General features: G+C 36.0%; 2 protein-coding genes across 3 annotated transcripts; one reads left to right on the forward strand and one right to left on the reverse strand.

The window, feature by feature from the left end:
• Positions 1-39: 39 nt before the first annotated feature.
• Positions 40-5,691, forward strand: LOC105648590 (DNA photolyase). Its single transcript, XM_012235024.4, has 15 exons — positions 40-552; positions 1,171-1,304; positions 1,412-1,561; positions 1,646-1,757; positions 1,953-2,247; positions 2,751-2,964; positions 3,178-3,267; positions 3,444-3,699; positions 3,937-4,049; positions 4,382-4,480; positions 4,567-4,614; positions 4,715-4,825; positions 4,953-5,043; positions 5,133-5,240; positions 5,318-5,691. The coding sequence occupies exons 1-14, from the start codon at positions 288-290 to the stop codon at positions 5,231-5,233; spliced, it is 2,079 nt and encodes a 692-aa protein (XP_012090414.1). The 5' UTR covers positions 40-287; the 3' UTR covers positions 5,234-5,240; positions 5,318-5,691.
• A 318-nt stretch (positions 5,692-6,009) lies between these two features.
• LOC105648591 (Zincin-like metalloproteases family protein) lies at positions 6,010-13,560 on the reverse strand. Of its 2 annotated transcripts, XM_012235026.4 has the most exons (17): positions 13,153-13,560; positions 12,576-12,657; positions 12,421-12,473; positions 12,272-12,326; positions 11,989-12,127; positions 11,812-11,866; positions 11,490-11,703; positions 11,130-11,225; positions 10,365-10,484; positions 10,136-10,261; positions 9,822-9,977; positions 8,999-9,115; positions 8,124-8,246; positions 7,962-8,029; positions 7,306-7,441; positions 7,030-7,195; positions 6,010-6,726 (listed from the first exon to the last, which is right to left on the reverse strand). In XM_012235026.4, exons 1-17 carry the CDS (start codon positions 13,353-13,355, stop codon positions 6,473-6,475), a joined length of 2,163 nt encoding a protein of 720 aa, XP_012090416.1. In that variant the 5' UTR covers positions 13,356-13,560; the 3' UTR covers positions 6,010-6,472. The 2 variants fall into 2 exon arrangements, with proteins under 2 accessions (XP_012090416.1, XP_020540649.1); XM_020684990.3 differs by lacking the exon at positions 13,153-13,560 and having other exon boundaries at positions 12,421-12,499; positions 12,576-12,646.
• Between the last annotated feature and the right edge of the window lie 189 nt (positions 13,561-13,749).

Below are 13,749 nucleotides of genomic sequence, written 5' to 3' on the forward strand. Positions count from 1 at the left end.
CCACCGAGATTCTCCCACCTCCAAGTTCCAACACAGCAACGCTATAGCTGCCTGTATGTGCGAGAGAAATAAACAAACGAACAAACAGACAAAGGAAAGCAAAGGAAAGTCGTGGTTCATTTCTCTCCACTCTCCTCAACAAATTTCCGTCACTATTTTTCTCCTCCACAATTCCAGAACCATGCCAAACGCTACCTCCTCTTAACTCTAAAAGTCCCCTCCACCTCACGCTCTTTTCTCTCTTTGCTGCTTCATGGACTATATACCCTACTCACAATTAACCTTCCATGGCCCTCCTATTCTTCCCGGGCTTTCTTTCTGTTGCATATGCGCCAAAGTTCAGTTTTGGCTCTGTTCCTCGGAGGAATCGATGCAGTTGTTCTCTCTCCGCTCAAACACCAGCAGTGACAAGCAATGGACGCCGCAGTGGTGGCTCGGCGATTCTCTGGTTCAAGCAGGATCTTCGTGTCGATGATCACCCCGGCCTTGTTGAAGCTTCTAAGTTTTCTTCCTTAGTTCCTCTTTATGTCTTCGATCACCGGATTCTTTTTGGTGAGTCTTCGTATTCCAATTTATGCTTTCTTTTATTTATTTATTTATTTTAATTTTGATTTAAACATTTATACAGTTTGAAATATGAATGCCATTTTTGGAAACTAATGAATTTCACTTGTATAGATGAATTTGACAAAAGTACGAAATGAATTCTATTCTATTGGAACTTCAAGTGTGAGTAAGTTCAATGTTTGATGTACGCCAAGGCTTAAAATTTTAGTGATCCGCATTTGGATTTTGGAGAGAAACTGTAAGAAGAAGTTGAGACAGAGAGAGTAAGAGGATTATAGTGAACTTAATTTAGTTATTAAAAATGTGAAATTATAAATGAATTTCTTATTAGGTTCCAAACATAACAAAGATGGATGGACTTGTGGAATTCAATTTGTTTTTCTTCAAAAAACTATAAAATTACATGATTATCATGTCCTACCACTACTTAAGCAATTCATTTTTTTTAATTATCACTTAATTGCAATGTACTATTTAAATTTAATCACATGATTGTACCGGAGCTGATTTTGCCAATACTATTGTGTGGAAATGATAGGCTTTTGTTAATTCCTAATATTCCCTTTGGAAATGAGTAATAGTGATTCTATTGACATTTTGTAGGTTATTCTGATGATGTGCTAGAACTTGTTCTTTTTGCACTGGAAGATTTGAGGAAGTCTCTACAGGACCAGGGATCCAATTTAATGATCAGGTTTGGAAGTGCGGAGAATGTCATAAGTGACCTTGTACAAGAGGTTATCACTCACTTATTCTGATGATATTTACAGTCCAGGCATGAGGAGAAACCTCAAGAACCTTCAGTTTATTATGCTAAGTTTATTGCCTGGGATTGTTGGCACAGGTGAAAGCTACCAATGTATTTGCCGAAGAGGAGGTAGAGTACCACCTAAAAATGACAATAGGAATTGTTGAAGAAAGCTTGGTAAGATTGCCTTTTTCGGATGGAAATCCAAAGATAGTAATTTGGCGGACTCCATTTTATGATATTAAGGTACCATCTTTACCTCATTTCTTCATTGTTTATATGACTTTATATGTTAAAAACATATATGATTTGTGCATCCGTGTTATGTAGAATCTAAAGAGCTTTCCTGCATCACATGATGACTTCAAGAAACTTCAATTAGCGCCAACTTCACCTCTTTTGCCCCCCAACTTACCTGGTGCAGCAATGGATTTGGACTGGGGTAATGTTCCAATCTATTGAAACTTAACCTAATGCTAATTCTATCAATCGATTTTTTTTTCTCTTTATTTTAAAATAAAAATAACTAACTAACTAAATAAATAATGGAAATAGGTTTCTATTTTCAAAACATCCTTTGATTTGCAATTTTGAACATTGGGGAGAATGATGAATTGATGATTGAACCATGGATCAGGTTCTCTGCCAACATTGGATGAGTTGAAAAAATTTATGAATCAAAATCCACATAAATTGAGAGAGAGTTGGACGTTAATCAAGGAGATGTCAACTGAAACTCTATTGCAGAAGAGGCTGTCAAAGTTGAAGGAAACAAATTTGAATTTCCAGCAAAGTCAGAGGAAGAGAGTGGATCAATCTGTTTTTGTCACACAAAACCAAAATGTTGTGGGAGGAGGGACAAATAGCATACTAAATGCATTGGCAGCATACTTGAGATATTTGGAAGGAACAGCTCGAGATGACTGGCAAGAGTACGTGGTGATTATTATTTTTTTTGGTTATACTTAAATTATACTTTCTTGCCAGTATTTATTTATTTGTTTTTTATGATTTTATATGGTAACCTTTCATGAACCACGATCAATCTGTTCTTAGTTTACTCAAAAATAATCTTTTTCTTATCTTGTAGAAGATCACAATCATCCCAATGAATTAAATGCAGCACAACATAGAACTAGAAACACTGAATTGACATACATATGACCTTCTCCCTGGTTTACATGTCATATATTTTTACCTTCAGTTTTTACTGATATGAAACTTCCTAAGAAATAACATCGCCAATCCAACATCTCTCTCTCAATTATGTAATTTTGTGGCTGGAAAATAAGAGAAATGCAGTTGGATTCTTGGCAGAGGTCTTTAGAAATTATATAAAATAGTTTTGTATTTTATGCATCGTGATTTTGCAAAATGACATTTTTGTGGATAACATTAACAGTATAATTTGCTTACTGGCTTCATCTCATGGCAGGGTACATCAGAGGTTACGTGACGCTGAAAGACGGGATGGGGCTTCATTTCTCACACTCTTTGGTCCTGCCCTTTGTCTTGGGGTCATATCCAGAAGGAGAGTGTATTATGAAACACTCAAATACGAGAAGGAACGAAATGCTGGCTTTCTATCACCCTTTGGATATTCAACAACAACTGTTGCTGCAGCAGCTGATGCCGTGTGCTCAATGGAGGTTATTGTTGTGTTTATTGTTAGCTGCTTTAGATCTATGATGTTTGGTTGTTGTGAAGTATATATTACTCTCTCTCTCTCTCTCTCTCTCTTTTTCTCTCTTTCCTACTTTCTAGTATATATTATTCAAAATCATTTTTTTCCTTTTATTTCTGTCCGTAACCTATCTCTTTTCTGAAAGCCTATTGAAGGATTCTTGTGAACTTTGTGGCAGTGGTATTGGCTTATGGCTCTGAAAGGTCAAATAAATGATGCAGGAAGATATTCTATAAGGATATGGCGATGGAATGGGTATTTAATACAGGTTTGTAGATGAAAACCGATCAAATTTGTCAGTATCAATTTCTTCTTTATCTTTCCTGTGTTCTGCTACTTATTTCACTTCTTGAACAAATTATGCATTTTATTTGGTTGAAATACTTAGCTGGAACTAGATTATACATTCCTCTAATATTTCTTTGATTATTGTTCATTTTTCAGTATACAGTTGTTGGTGATGAAGGTCCAGCTATTCTCCTAGTTCATGGTTTTGGTGCATTTTTGGAGCATTACCGTGACAACATATGTGGTGTATCTGAGGGTGGAAACTGTGTTTGGGCAATCACAATTTTGGGTTTTGGCAAGTCAGAAAAGCCAAATGTTATATACACTGAACTTATGTGGGCTGAATTGCTCAGAGATTTTATAATTGAAGTTGTTGGTGAACCATTGCATCTCGTAGGGAACTCTGTCGGTGGTATGTCAAAGTTCCAACCTACATGTCCAATTCAATAATTACCTTAAAGCCACTCTTCAATGCACAATATATGTTGTGGTGATGGTCTTTATTTCTCTGTTAAGGTTGTCTCTCGTATGCTTTTTGTTTACTTTGACAAACATAACTTGGTGTGTTATGTTGAATTTATATAGTAAGCAAATTCATCAACCAGTTGCTTCTTTCCAATTCTAAATAGTTGTTGGTCTCTATCTCCAGGCTATTTTGTATCTATTGTTGCATGTTTTTGGCCTTCTTTGGTAAAGTCTGTTGTTCTTATCAACAGTGCGGGGGATGTTATTCCAGGATATGGTTACCTACAATTCACCAAAGTAAGTCTGAATACCTTACTCATCACAAGTTGTCACATGCACCATTTTAATTTATTTGTTTCCTTTGCCTCTTAAAAACTGCCAATTTGATCCCTGTAGCAATTGCCGAGATACTGTTTTCTTAAATGCAACTTCACAAGTTATTTTCAATTTTGTGGCTGGTTGTGTGTTACAAGTGGAGTCTGGAGAACGCTACTGCTATAATCTCGAACTAAAATCTACCAACCCTACCTCCTGAGCGCTCCCCATGTGTCTAATTAATTCATTCAGGTTCAAAAGCTGACATCACAAAGAGTAGCATATTCAGGCATTTAATTGTCTCTTATTTTCAGGAAAGACAAACTTCTATGGTTGCACAGCTAGGTGCCCAACTTCTTCTGCTCTATTTGAGGTTGAACATCAGAACAATAGTGAATAACTGCTACCCAACTGTGAGTGGTCATATAATTCCACATTGATTTTCTTCAGTTGCATCAATATTCATGCATTTTTTATTTTGCATCCTCTTGCCTTGCAGAAAACTGAGAGAGCTGATGATTGGCTTATTAATGAAATGCTAAGAGCTGTATCCTCTTCCTTAGTAAAAACATATCATAGCCACTTAATTTGACTCTTCTGGGATTGGAAATTTCATAATGGAATCATAATCTTAACACACATGACAGTCCTTCGATCCTGGTGTATTAGTGGTCCTGGAAAGTATTTTCAGTTTCAACCTTTCACTTCCGCTTAATTATCTTTTGGAAGCTTTCAAGGAAAAGGTTCTAATCATACAGGTAATTTCTGCTTGCTAGGCAACTCGACAAACCCATGCATTTTTTTATCTATCTTTCCGTTTTTTTCTGTGATTAGATAATCTAACTGCAATATGTACTGCTGTTTTTCAATTTATTTTCTAATTAGGGAATGAAAGATCCCATCTCTAACTCCAAGTCCAAAGTGTCCATGTTCAAAGAGCACTGTCCTGGGTTCGCAATTCGGGAACTGGATGCTGGTAGTTCCATTGTTGTGTCATCAATAAGTTTTTATTCCCAATCTTTCTTGGAAAGTGCAGTTAACCATTGAATCTGGTCAAAATTTCAGGCCACTGCCCCCACGATGAGAAACCAGAAGAAGTGAATACAATCATTTGTGAATGGATAGTGACAGCAGAAAGCAAAATTCTGGCTCGGAGCGTCTCATAGCTTGTTGGTAAGCGGATGGCTGTCGTACAGAGAAGGTTATATTTCTAATTAACATGTAGAATAACGCTTCAATTCTTTTTTCAGCTTACATGATTGAAGATATTGATAATGTGGATAATCCACATTCTAGTTATTTTTTGAACCCTCAATAGAAGAATATGTTGCTCAGAATTTTGGATCCAAGTCTAGATAAAGATGAAGTATTCAAGTTCGAAGGTGATTCTGATGGGATCTTACTTTTATTGGCGTAAAGGGAAAGACTTATCTATATTGTATAGGTTCATTTATATGTCAAATTAATTACAAATAGTTTTTTTTGTTCAAATGATTATATTTCTAATCATATTTTGGAAAAAATAAAACAGTAGTAACATATTAGCTTGTATGAAACCATCCATTAAGTAGGTGTAAGTAAATCTTACCCTATTGTAAAAGCCGTATTTGAATTCCTTGTCCAACCCCGTGTAATGATCTCGTATCCAAGTTTGAGCAGGGTGATTCTAATAGGATTGTGCAATACTAGTAACTTGACGAGCGAAAGGAGAATGGAAACTTCAACATAAGCTACACAAGGGTTCGAAATGAAGAGTTTCTAGAAGAATTTCTTTTTTCTTTTTCAATTAGAAAGAAAATTTTTTTTTTATTCTAAATCAAAAAATACTAATTAAATCTCTTAATTAGAATATAATAATTATAATAAAAATCTTTGCATATTCGCAATATTCTTTTTGGACAGTTAGTTTACATAAAGATCGTGTAATCAAATGCAAGCAGTGTGATTTTGATGGGTTTTGCTCTCATCGATTCATAATTATAAATTATTTGTATCATATGAAAGTCTGCTGTTCTATAATTGATATAAATGACCTTCAAAAGAATCAAAATAAAAAAGGTTATGATGGATGTGATCAATAAAAAATAGTCGATCTCACTTCATCTTGCAATCATTTATCATCGCAAGAAAAACTCAAAGGACTCTTCAAATGAAACTCTCTCACTCCCACGTTGGCACAGTTCCTGAAGCGGCCATGGCATGCAACCATTCGCTGTGCCCATATTTGCTGGGTTGGGTCCTTTGTCCGATGATGGGAATTAAAACAGATGACACTTCTTCCCACATGCGCTGTTAGAATAAAATTGCATAAAATCATCAAACGATTGGTTGTCTGCTTCATACTTTGCCCCATGAGTGTATATCCTTTTCTCTAGGTTTATCCAATTATTGCTATTCTCCATCTTTTAATGTTGATCATCCACCAACCTCAACTCGTCCAAAAAGCTTGTCATGTCTGGAACTATCCCTCCATTGGAATGCCTTAAAATCCCTTCTCCTGCTATATCATTCAACATTTCTGAAGGATCTTTGGCTCCACCATGCTGCAATACTTTCATTCTAAGAGCAGTCCCTGTGGTTAATGAAAGTGGATCTTCATGACATAACTTTTTCCATATGGTTGCAGCGAAACATCTAGCATACAAGTAGCTATAGTAACCTGCACGTTGTACAAAGATCTCGTAAGTACATGTTAAGCAGTTCCAATGTTTGGACAAGAAGCATATCAGAATATTACTTCTTAACTATAGATAGAGTGAGAAATGAGAATCAAAATTAAAAACCATGCAAGCCCCATATCAACAACCCTTACACTACTCAAACCATAGCCAGGCTCATTATTTTCTGTACTCATTATAATTGTATTGATGCCCAGGTATCACTCACAGATGCGCGCACAAATACGAATTGCCAACTTTGTCCACTAATTGAAACAGCATATGATTCATGAATCCAGATATACCTGCTCCATAATTTACAAGATGACTGAATCTGATTTGCCAATGTGTACCCTCGACATGTTTCCAACTGGTGTGTTGTCTTTTAAGATCTGCAACAATAGAACTGGTATCCCTAGAAGAAGCTGGTTGTTCTCCAAAAAGTGTTTGGTCAACCAAAGCATAGAAAACCTAAAGAGTACCAGACAAGTAAACAAAATTTGGTTAAATATGTTTTTTGCTTCACACGACTACTTCGTGGCATCGAACAGTTAATTCATTCAAGGCCCAGAAAAATAAACCTGGCGTTGCAATTCAGTAGCTGCAAACATATCTCTAGCACCTTGCATTGACTTGACCAACTTCTCAGGTATTATTTCACCAGTTGAATAGTGCTTGGCAAACGTTCTCAGGACTTGATAATCCCAGGCATAGTACCTGCCCCCAGATCAATTTCAGGTCAATGATCAGTTGTGCTATGTAATTATTTTCAAATGCGAGAAACATGAATAAAACTTACAGTCGAACTTATCTAAGAAACAGATTACCTTCTCTGGGTTTACTCAGATGGCTAGAACCAAACCAACTAAAAATTCAATTGAGAGTTTACAGGTGATCCAACTGGACCATGTGGGATTTTCATCAACATATGAATTGCCAATTTCGTTGATTATTTTTATGATTTTTATCATACCAAACTGAACATAACTAAGCTTACCATTCTACCAAACATTGAAACAACACTGGGATGCTTCAGTACTTGGGACTATATTTTCAGGGTAATTACTGGCTCAAAGTTTTAACAAAGTCGCATATGTGACACGGAAACTATTTGACCTCTTAAATGATCCATGTATTTATCATGCTACTGCCTCCAAAAGTGTAATTAAGATATTTACTAATCATAACAGCAAGAAAAAAAGGATGAAAACATTGAAACTAACAATTTGCTACTTACTCAAACAGGTTTGAAGGAGTTTCGGCAAAGTCGAGAACTACCCTAGTACCTGAAAAATGTTGATAGTCCTACAAGAATAATGATGAGAATATAAATGGAAAAAAAAAGAAACCTAATTTCAATTATTTCACATCAGGGTTTGAACACAGAACTCAGTTATACCGTTCTCGAGAGTAAGGAATGAAGAGCATGTCCAAACTCATGAAATAGAGTTTCCACTTCCCAGTGGTTAAGCCTCACAGGTGAACTATATGATCCCGAAAAATTGCAAACAAGGGCCACAATCTGCAGTATACCAAAATTAAGCTAATGAAAGAACATAAAAGTAAAAACAACTTAAGCCAGGAAATAAATTCTGTTGGATTAGTACTGCAGGATATGAGCTTTACTTGATACATTTTCCTAGTAAAGAGCCACTGGAAATAAATGAGTTAATCAACCCTTTCCCTCCAGATGAATCGAAGTACTGAAAAGTTTGGTCTTCCATGATGATATCAATTTCATGATACATTCTTTAAATAAACCAACAAAACTACTCCAACTTAGTATATACTTAGGCAAGAACAGCCAATATTACGACTACAGATGAATGATCGTAGGCCTATCCTGATGGTTTTGGAACCAAAAGAGGTTGATCTGGATACAGCAAGCTCCCTCGAGGGAATCTTAGGATGTCTAAATAGGTTAGGATTTAAATATATTTTCACCTGGTCTATCTTAATATTTCAAACGCCATTCAACATTCTTATTTAAATGCTTCTGCAGTAGTTTCCAACTAAAACCAGCTCCCTCGAGGGATTCGTAGGATATGTCTCAATTGGTTAGAATTTAAATATTTTTTTTCCGCCTGGTCCATCTTAATATTTCAAACACCATTGAACATTCTTATTTAAATGATTCCGTAGTAGTTTCCAACTAAAACCAGTTGAACTCAAAGCACTGGAAACAATAACTATTGTATGCTACAATGTAAAATATTTGGAAAAACATGACATACAATGAAAAATTGACCAATGCTGACAAAACTATTAACTTACAGGCAGCTGGTATTCTGTTTCAGATATGCGGCGTCCTCCTTTAATTGCAAAATTAGCGCAACAGGGATATTTGTCCTTCCTGGAATATAAATCAAGGTACAGATATCCCAAATTACCCTGAAACAAAAGCATAATGCCCGAATCAGAGTAAACTATGTCAGAGCGCCTTGAACATGCACATAAATGAGAACTGCAGTTAACGAACAGAAAGTTAATGAAACCAACAACAAGTGCTGTAGATATGATTTAGAACCAGACAGAACAAAGGCAAATAAGGAAAATTGGAGGAGAACACTGAGAAGGGTAAATTGAAGAAAAATTGTACATGCGACCACTAATAATTTCTTCCCAAAATTTATGAAATAACTAATTTACACCTATGACAACATATTTAACTATAGAAAGGATACGCTCGTAATTTCTGCACAGTAAAACAACTTTTTGTCTCATTTTCAATGTCCCGTTTTTTTCCCATCCCAATAAATGAGAGACTGACTTTCATCTTCATTCTCCCCCCCTCTCACTCTATTTTCCTTCCTCCTTGATATGTTTCCAGTGGAGCTATGACAGAGTTAACATGATGTTACTTAATTCTGGAAAGGGGAAAGTAAGTTTGAAGTTACCAGGTGTACATTTGGAATTATGTGAAAGTAACCAAATTGATGCGTAATTCAAGCTATTGAATTCTACATCAATATATCACATGCATAGACAATTTCGTGGAGTATCTAAATACCTATAGGATATAAATATGTTGAGTTTTGTGATAAAAACAAACAATATTAAGGGCTTTACAACTTTACTCATTCATCTATCTATATACCTCTTCAGGATGATGAAGACACATTTTAAGCACTTCTGGGTGCCACGATTCACCTGGAGCCATTGGGACACTATGAAACGTTGCACCAAATAATGACTTCACCAGTACTTTCAAACCTTCAATACACTGTTGCAGAGGAAAATATGATGCTACTATCTGCACTAGAAGATGGGGAAAATTAAGGGAGAATTTTTTACAGAAAATTAATCCTTCTCATACTTGAAGGTTAAACAGCTTACTCTATATCCACAAGAAACTAGAAGAAATACACCCATAAAAATGAAATGAAGAACAAACAGAAACATACAACCCACCGAAGAGTCCAAATTCTGAACGGAAGACTTCATCATCCCTGTATAATATGCCTCGTCCCATGGCTCTAAATTAACACATCTTTGACCACATTTTTCTCTCTTAAAGTTTCGAATAGTCTCAAATTCCTATACGGAAATCAAGTGCTCATTAAAGCAAAAAATCAGTGACCACAGCCACAGTGAAAAAGTAGTAATAATTCATGCATCACAAGTATGTCCACTGAGATACCTTATCAGCTTTTGGTCTGATCATCTCACTCATCTCACAGAGAAAAGACGTCACAACTTCAGGTGATGAAGCCAAGTTCGGTTTCACCATGAATTCAGCATAAGATCTATACCCCATAATCTGCATTCTCACAAGGAACAATAAAATAAGGGAACCTTATAAACTATCATATAAAGCATGGAACCTTACAAGAAATTACACATGGAAATTGATTACCATTTAAGATCATTTGCTGTTCAACTCAAGATATTCGAAAAATCTAGACAGCTAATTCTATGTCTTTATAGCAGGAATGGCTGTTTGCAAGCATGTTTCATCAATGTTCCTTGTGCTTTGACGAAAGAACAAAGACCTCTACCATGGTTCAATAAATTGGATAGAGCCACACCATTTTGATTATGGATTAGAGATGGCTCTCTCATGGACATTATGCATGGGTCCATCAGTATATAAGGCTATCTTATGAGACACCAAAACATAATTATACCCATCAGGAGGGAGATCTCTATAATATCATCCAAGCTTGAGAGAGAACAGAGCAATTTCATTTTGGATCAAGTTAAGGCAATGTATGCTGACATTATACCAACAACGTTTATTCAGGGCATGTGGTTTTGAATCATGAGAGCTGCTTCATTGCACAATCCATAAAAGTATACAATCACATGTGAGATTGTTCCATAATAAATAACCATCAAAGTGTACAATCAAACTGCCTGACACATTATCCATGATTGCCAAACATTTTCTACAATGATAAATAACCTGAGCAAGCTCATGGCGAGCAGCAATAAGCTTATCAAGAACTTTGAGGTTTGCACATGGAACTGAGTTTCCTTCGATATATGCCATCTTTCTAACCTGAAACAGGGAAAAAAAAGTTTAGAATTCCGGATGACAGAAAGGGGAATGTTCACATGTGAGAGAGAAAGATATCTTCTCACTCACGTTCAAACTCTAACCAGTTTAACTGGGTAATTTAATTTAAAAATAAAGACTAGAACAGCCAGAGAAAAAAAAATGTTTCAGAAATTCTAGAACCTAGAGCTAGCATCCAGGAATCTCAGCTTTCTAAAAAGTCAGAGGCAAGGTTACCATCTATACTATCAACAAAATGAAAGCTACCTCATCATCTGATGCCCAATGCAGAACAGAAAGTAGAGTACGTGGCTCTGTTATTATCCTAAGTCCTTTTTCTTTTTGTGACCTTAACAATCCTCCAGAAGTTCCAGATGTGAAGCGGTGAACAGGAGTTAGGAGAGGTTGAATATTTTTTGGGATTCTCGATGCTGGAAATATATCCACTTGACCTGGATCAATACTAATATTTTCACCAAATCTGACCAATAAATAAAGAAAATATAAATCACGATGATAATCAATTCATTTAGAAGAAGTCATGGGGATGCCTAAGACAAAGCAGCAAGGAAAAACAAATCGTACTTACTGCCTAGAAAGCTGAAAAATGTCAATGTTTAGCTGATTTACTCTATCTAATTTCTCTGCAAAGGAAAAACAGCTTGCTTATTACCTACAAGAGAAGAGCTCTTTTATAAATGTAATTTGCATAAGTGGAAAATTGCATAGAGGAAGAATATAAAACCAATAGCAACAGGATGTGTACCAACAGATAGATGGATTCCACCCTTTTCAAAATCAATGCGTAAGTGGTGGGCAGCCCTATGAGCCTCCTTTGTTAGCAAATGCCCATCTTCTTCTGCTTTTTTAACCGCAGCATATAAAGTATGATTTGTATTGAGATACTGAAAACAAAGAAGAAAACGCACCAAAGCGATTATATGAAACATCTGATGAAACTAATCTCTTTGACCTAGAAAATAACAGACTCAATTATATGGGCAAGTACTTAAAAAGCAATAGACCAAACAGGCTACTGGTCACCTCACATGTAGATATTCATTGATTCTCATTGATGCCTTGTTAGCTTCTTCAACAAACTCCCTAAAAAAAATGACAGTGAATAACAAAAATCAAATAATATCACTCAAACACATGATGTCAAATACAAATTAATATTTGGTGGGGAAAAGAAGACCTGTCTGGATGAGTATGTCTACAAAGTTCTGCCGAGTCAACAACAGAGCACACCTGCAATATCAAACATCAAAAACACTCTAAAAATAAAATAAAAAAATTAAATTAATTACTAACACAACTGGTAAGCAAAAACATGCTAAGTGCAGAACATACTGTGTCTGAAATCTCATCCATGGCTCGGACAATTTCAGCTGATGAAGGCATTGTAGAAATATGATCGACTAGTTCCCCAGACCTAAAAGAAAATATAAATTTCACCAAAAAGTATACAAAGCAGCAATAAAAATAAAAATCATAAATGTATAAACCTTAATTGCTAGGAATTTATCAGAATAAATTGTTAAAATTCAATGCTCTTTTCTGGTTGCCAAATTAGCATGCATTAAACTGAAGACCACAATCAATGAGAAGGAGAATTCCAGACACGTAAAGATATTTTCAGCTGAAATTTAGGTTAATCGTCATAAATCATGAAAACAAATACCGCACCAGAAGTAATCTAGAACTATCGCCATTAAAACAAATACCACACCAGAAGTAATCTAGAACTATCGCATTTTGCAGGTGAACTCGTATGAACGCAAGAACAAAAAAGCCTAGAGTTCGAGGTTTTCAGTTACCTCACTGTCGCAACAAGAAATGGGAAAGGAAAAAATAATAGTAAATTTCACCTCATATTTTCGTTTGCTTTTAGCTTCTGGCGACGTATAGAATTAAACAAAAGAGTTACCTCTCGATGGCGTCATCAACGAAGCGCTGAAAGCCTTTGGGAGTCTTCAAGTGATCGAATCCATAGAGACCCACGCTGGCTCCATCTTGTCGACGTACTGCTTGAGTGCTCAAGTGTCGGGTCCTGGGAAGATACAAACTAGATAATTTGGGAACATATCTGTGACGGAGTTTCCAGGCGGCTCTCTGGATAACAGCGGACATTGTGACTGTGGCGGTTGGGGCACTGTGCTCGCTGCAGCTGCCGTTATGAGGTTCGCGATCCTGCAGCTGCCGTTATGAGGTTCGCGATCCTGCAGCTGCCGTTACGAGGTTCGCGATTTGAGAAGTGGCTTTCAGCTAGAGTTTAACAGCCGAACTGATGTTTTGGAGGAACTTCCCGAGTGCATTTGCTGCATTCCGAAAATCCATTGCCGTTTAATATCTTTTATATATTTTTTTTTTCTTTGTTTTAAAAAATATGTAACCCAAAAAATATATTTACGAGCAATTTTAACATTTTGTCCAAGTTGAGGGAATTTTCCTAAAAAAAACTACAGAGCATTTATTCATCGTGAAATTAAATATTGACTTTGAGAATTGAAATTCATTTCCATCC

Source organism: Jatropha curcas, chromosome 10, assembly GCF_041381405.1.
Source record: "Jatropha curcas cultivar XTBG-Jc1 chromosome 10, XTBG_Jcur_1.0, whole genome shotgun sequence".
NCBI classification, from domain to species: domain Eukaryota; kingdom Viridiplantae; phylum Streptophyta; class Magnoliopsida; order Malpighiales; family Euphorbiaceae; genus Jatropha; species Jatropha curcas.

Bases quoted from the DNA above. Each gene is read 5' to 3' on its own strand.
- LOC105648590 (XM_012235024.4), top strand. From the start codon at position 288: ATGGCCCTCCTATTCTTCCCGGGCTTTCTTTCTGTTGCATATGCGCCA. The intron at 1,562-1,645 runs GTACCATCTTTA...CGTGTTATGTAG, and splicing joins CTCCATTTTATGATATTAAG to AATCTAAAGAGCTTTCCTGC. The intron at 5,044-5,132 runs GTAGTTCCATTG...TCAAAATTTCAG, and splicing joins AATTCGGGAACTGGATGCTG to GCCACTGCCCCCACGATGAG.
- LOC105648591 (XM_012235026.4), bottom strand. From the start codon at position 13,355: ATGTCCGCTGTTATCCAGAGAGCCGCCTGGAAACTCCGTCACAGATAT. The intron at 9,116-9,821 runs GTATATAGATAG...CTTTTGTTTCAG, and splicing joins GTCTTCATCATCCTGAAGAG to GGTAATTTGGGATATCTGTA. The intron at 6,727-7,029 runs GTATATCTGGAT...TACAACGTGCAG, and splicing joins TCTTGTAAATTATGGAGCAG to GTTACTATAGCTACTTGTAT.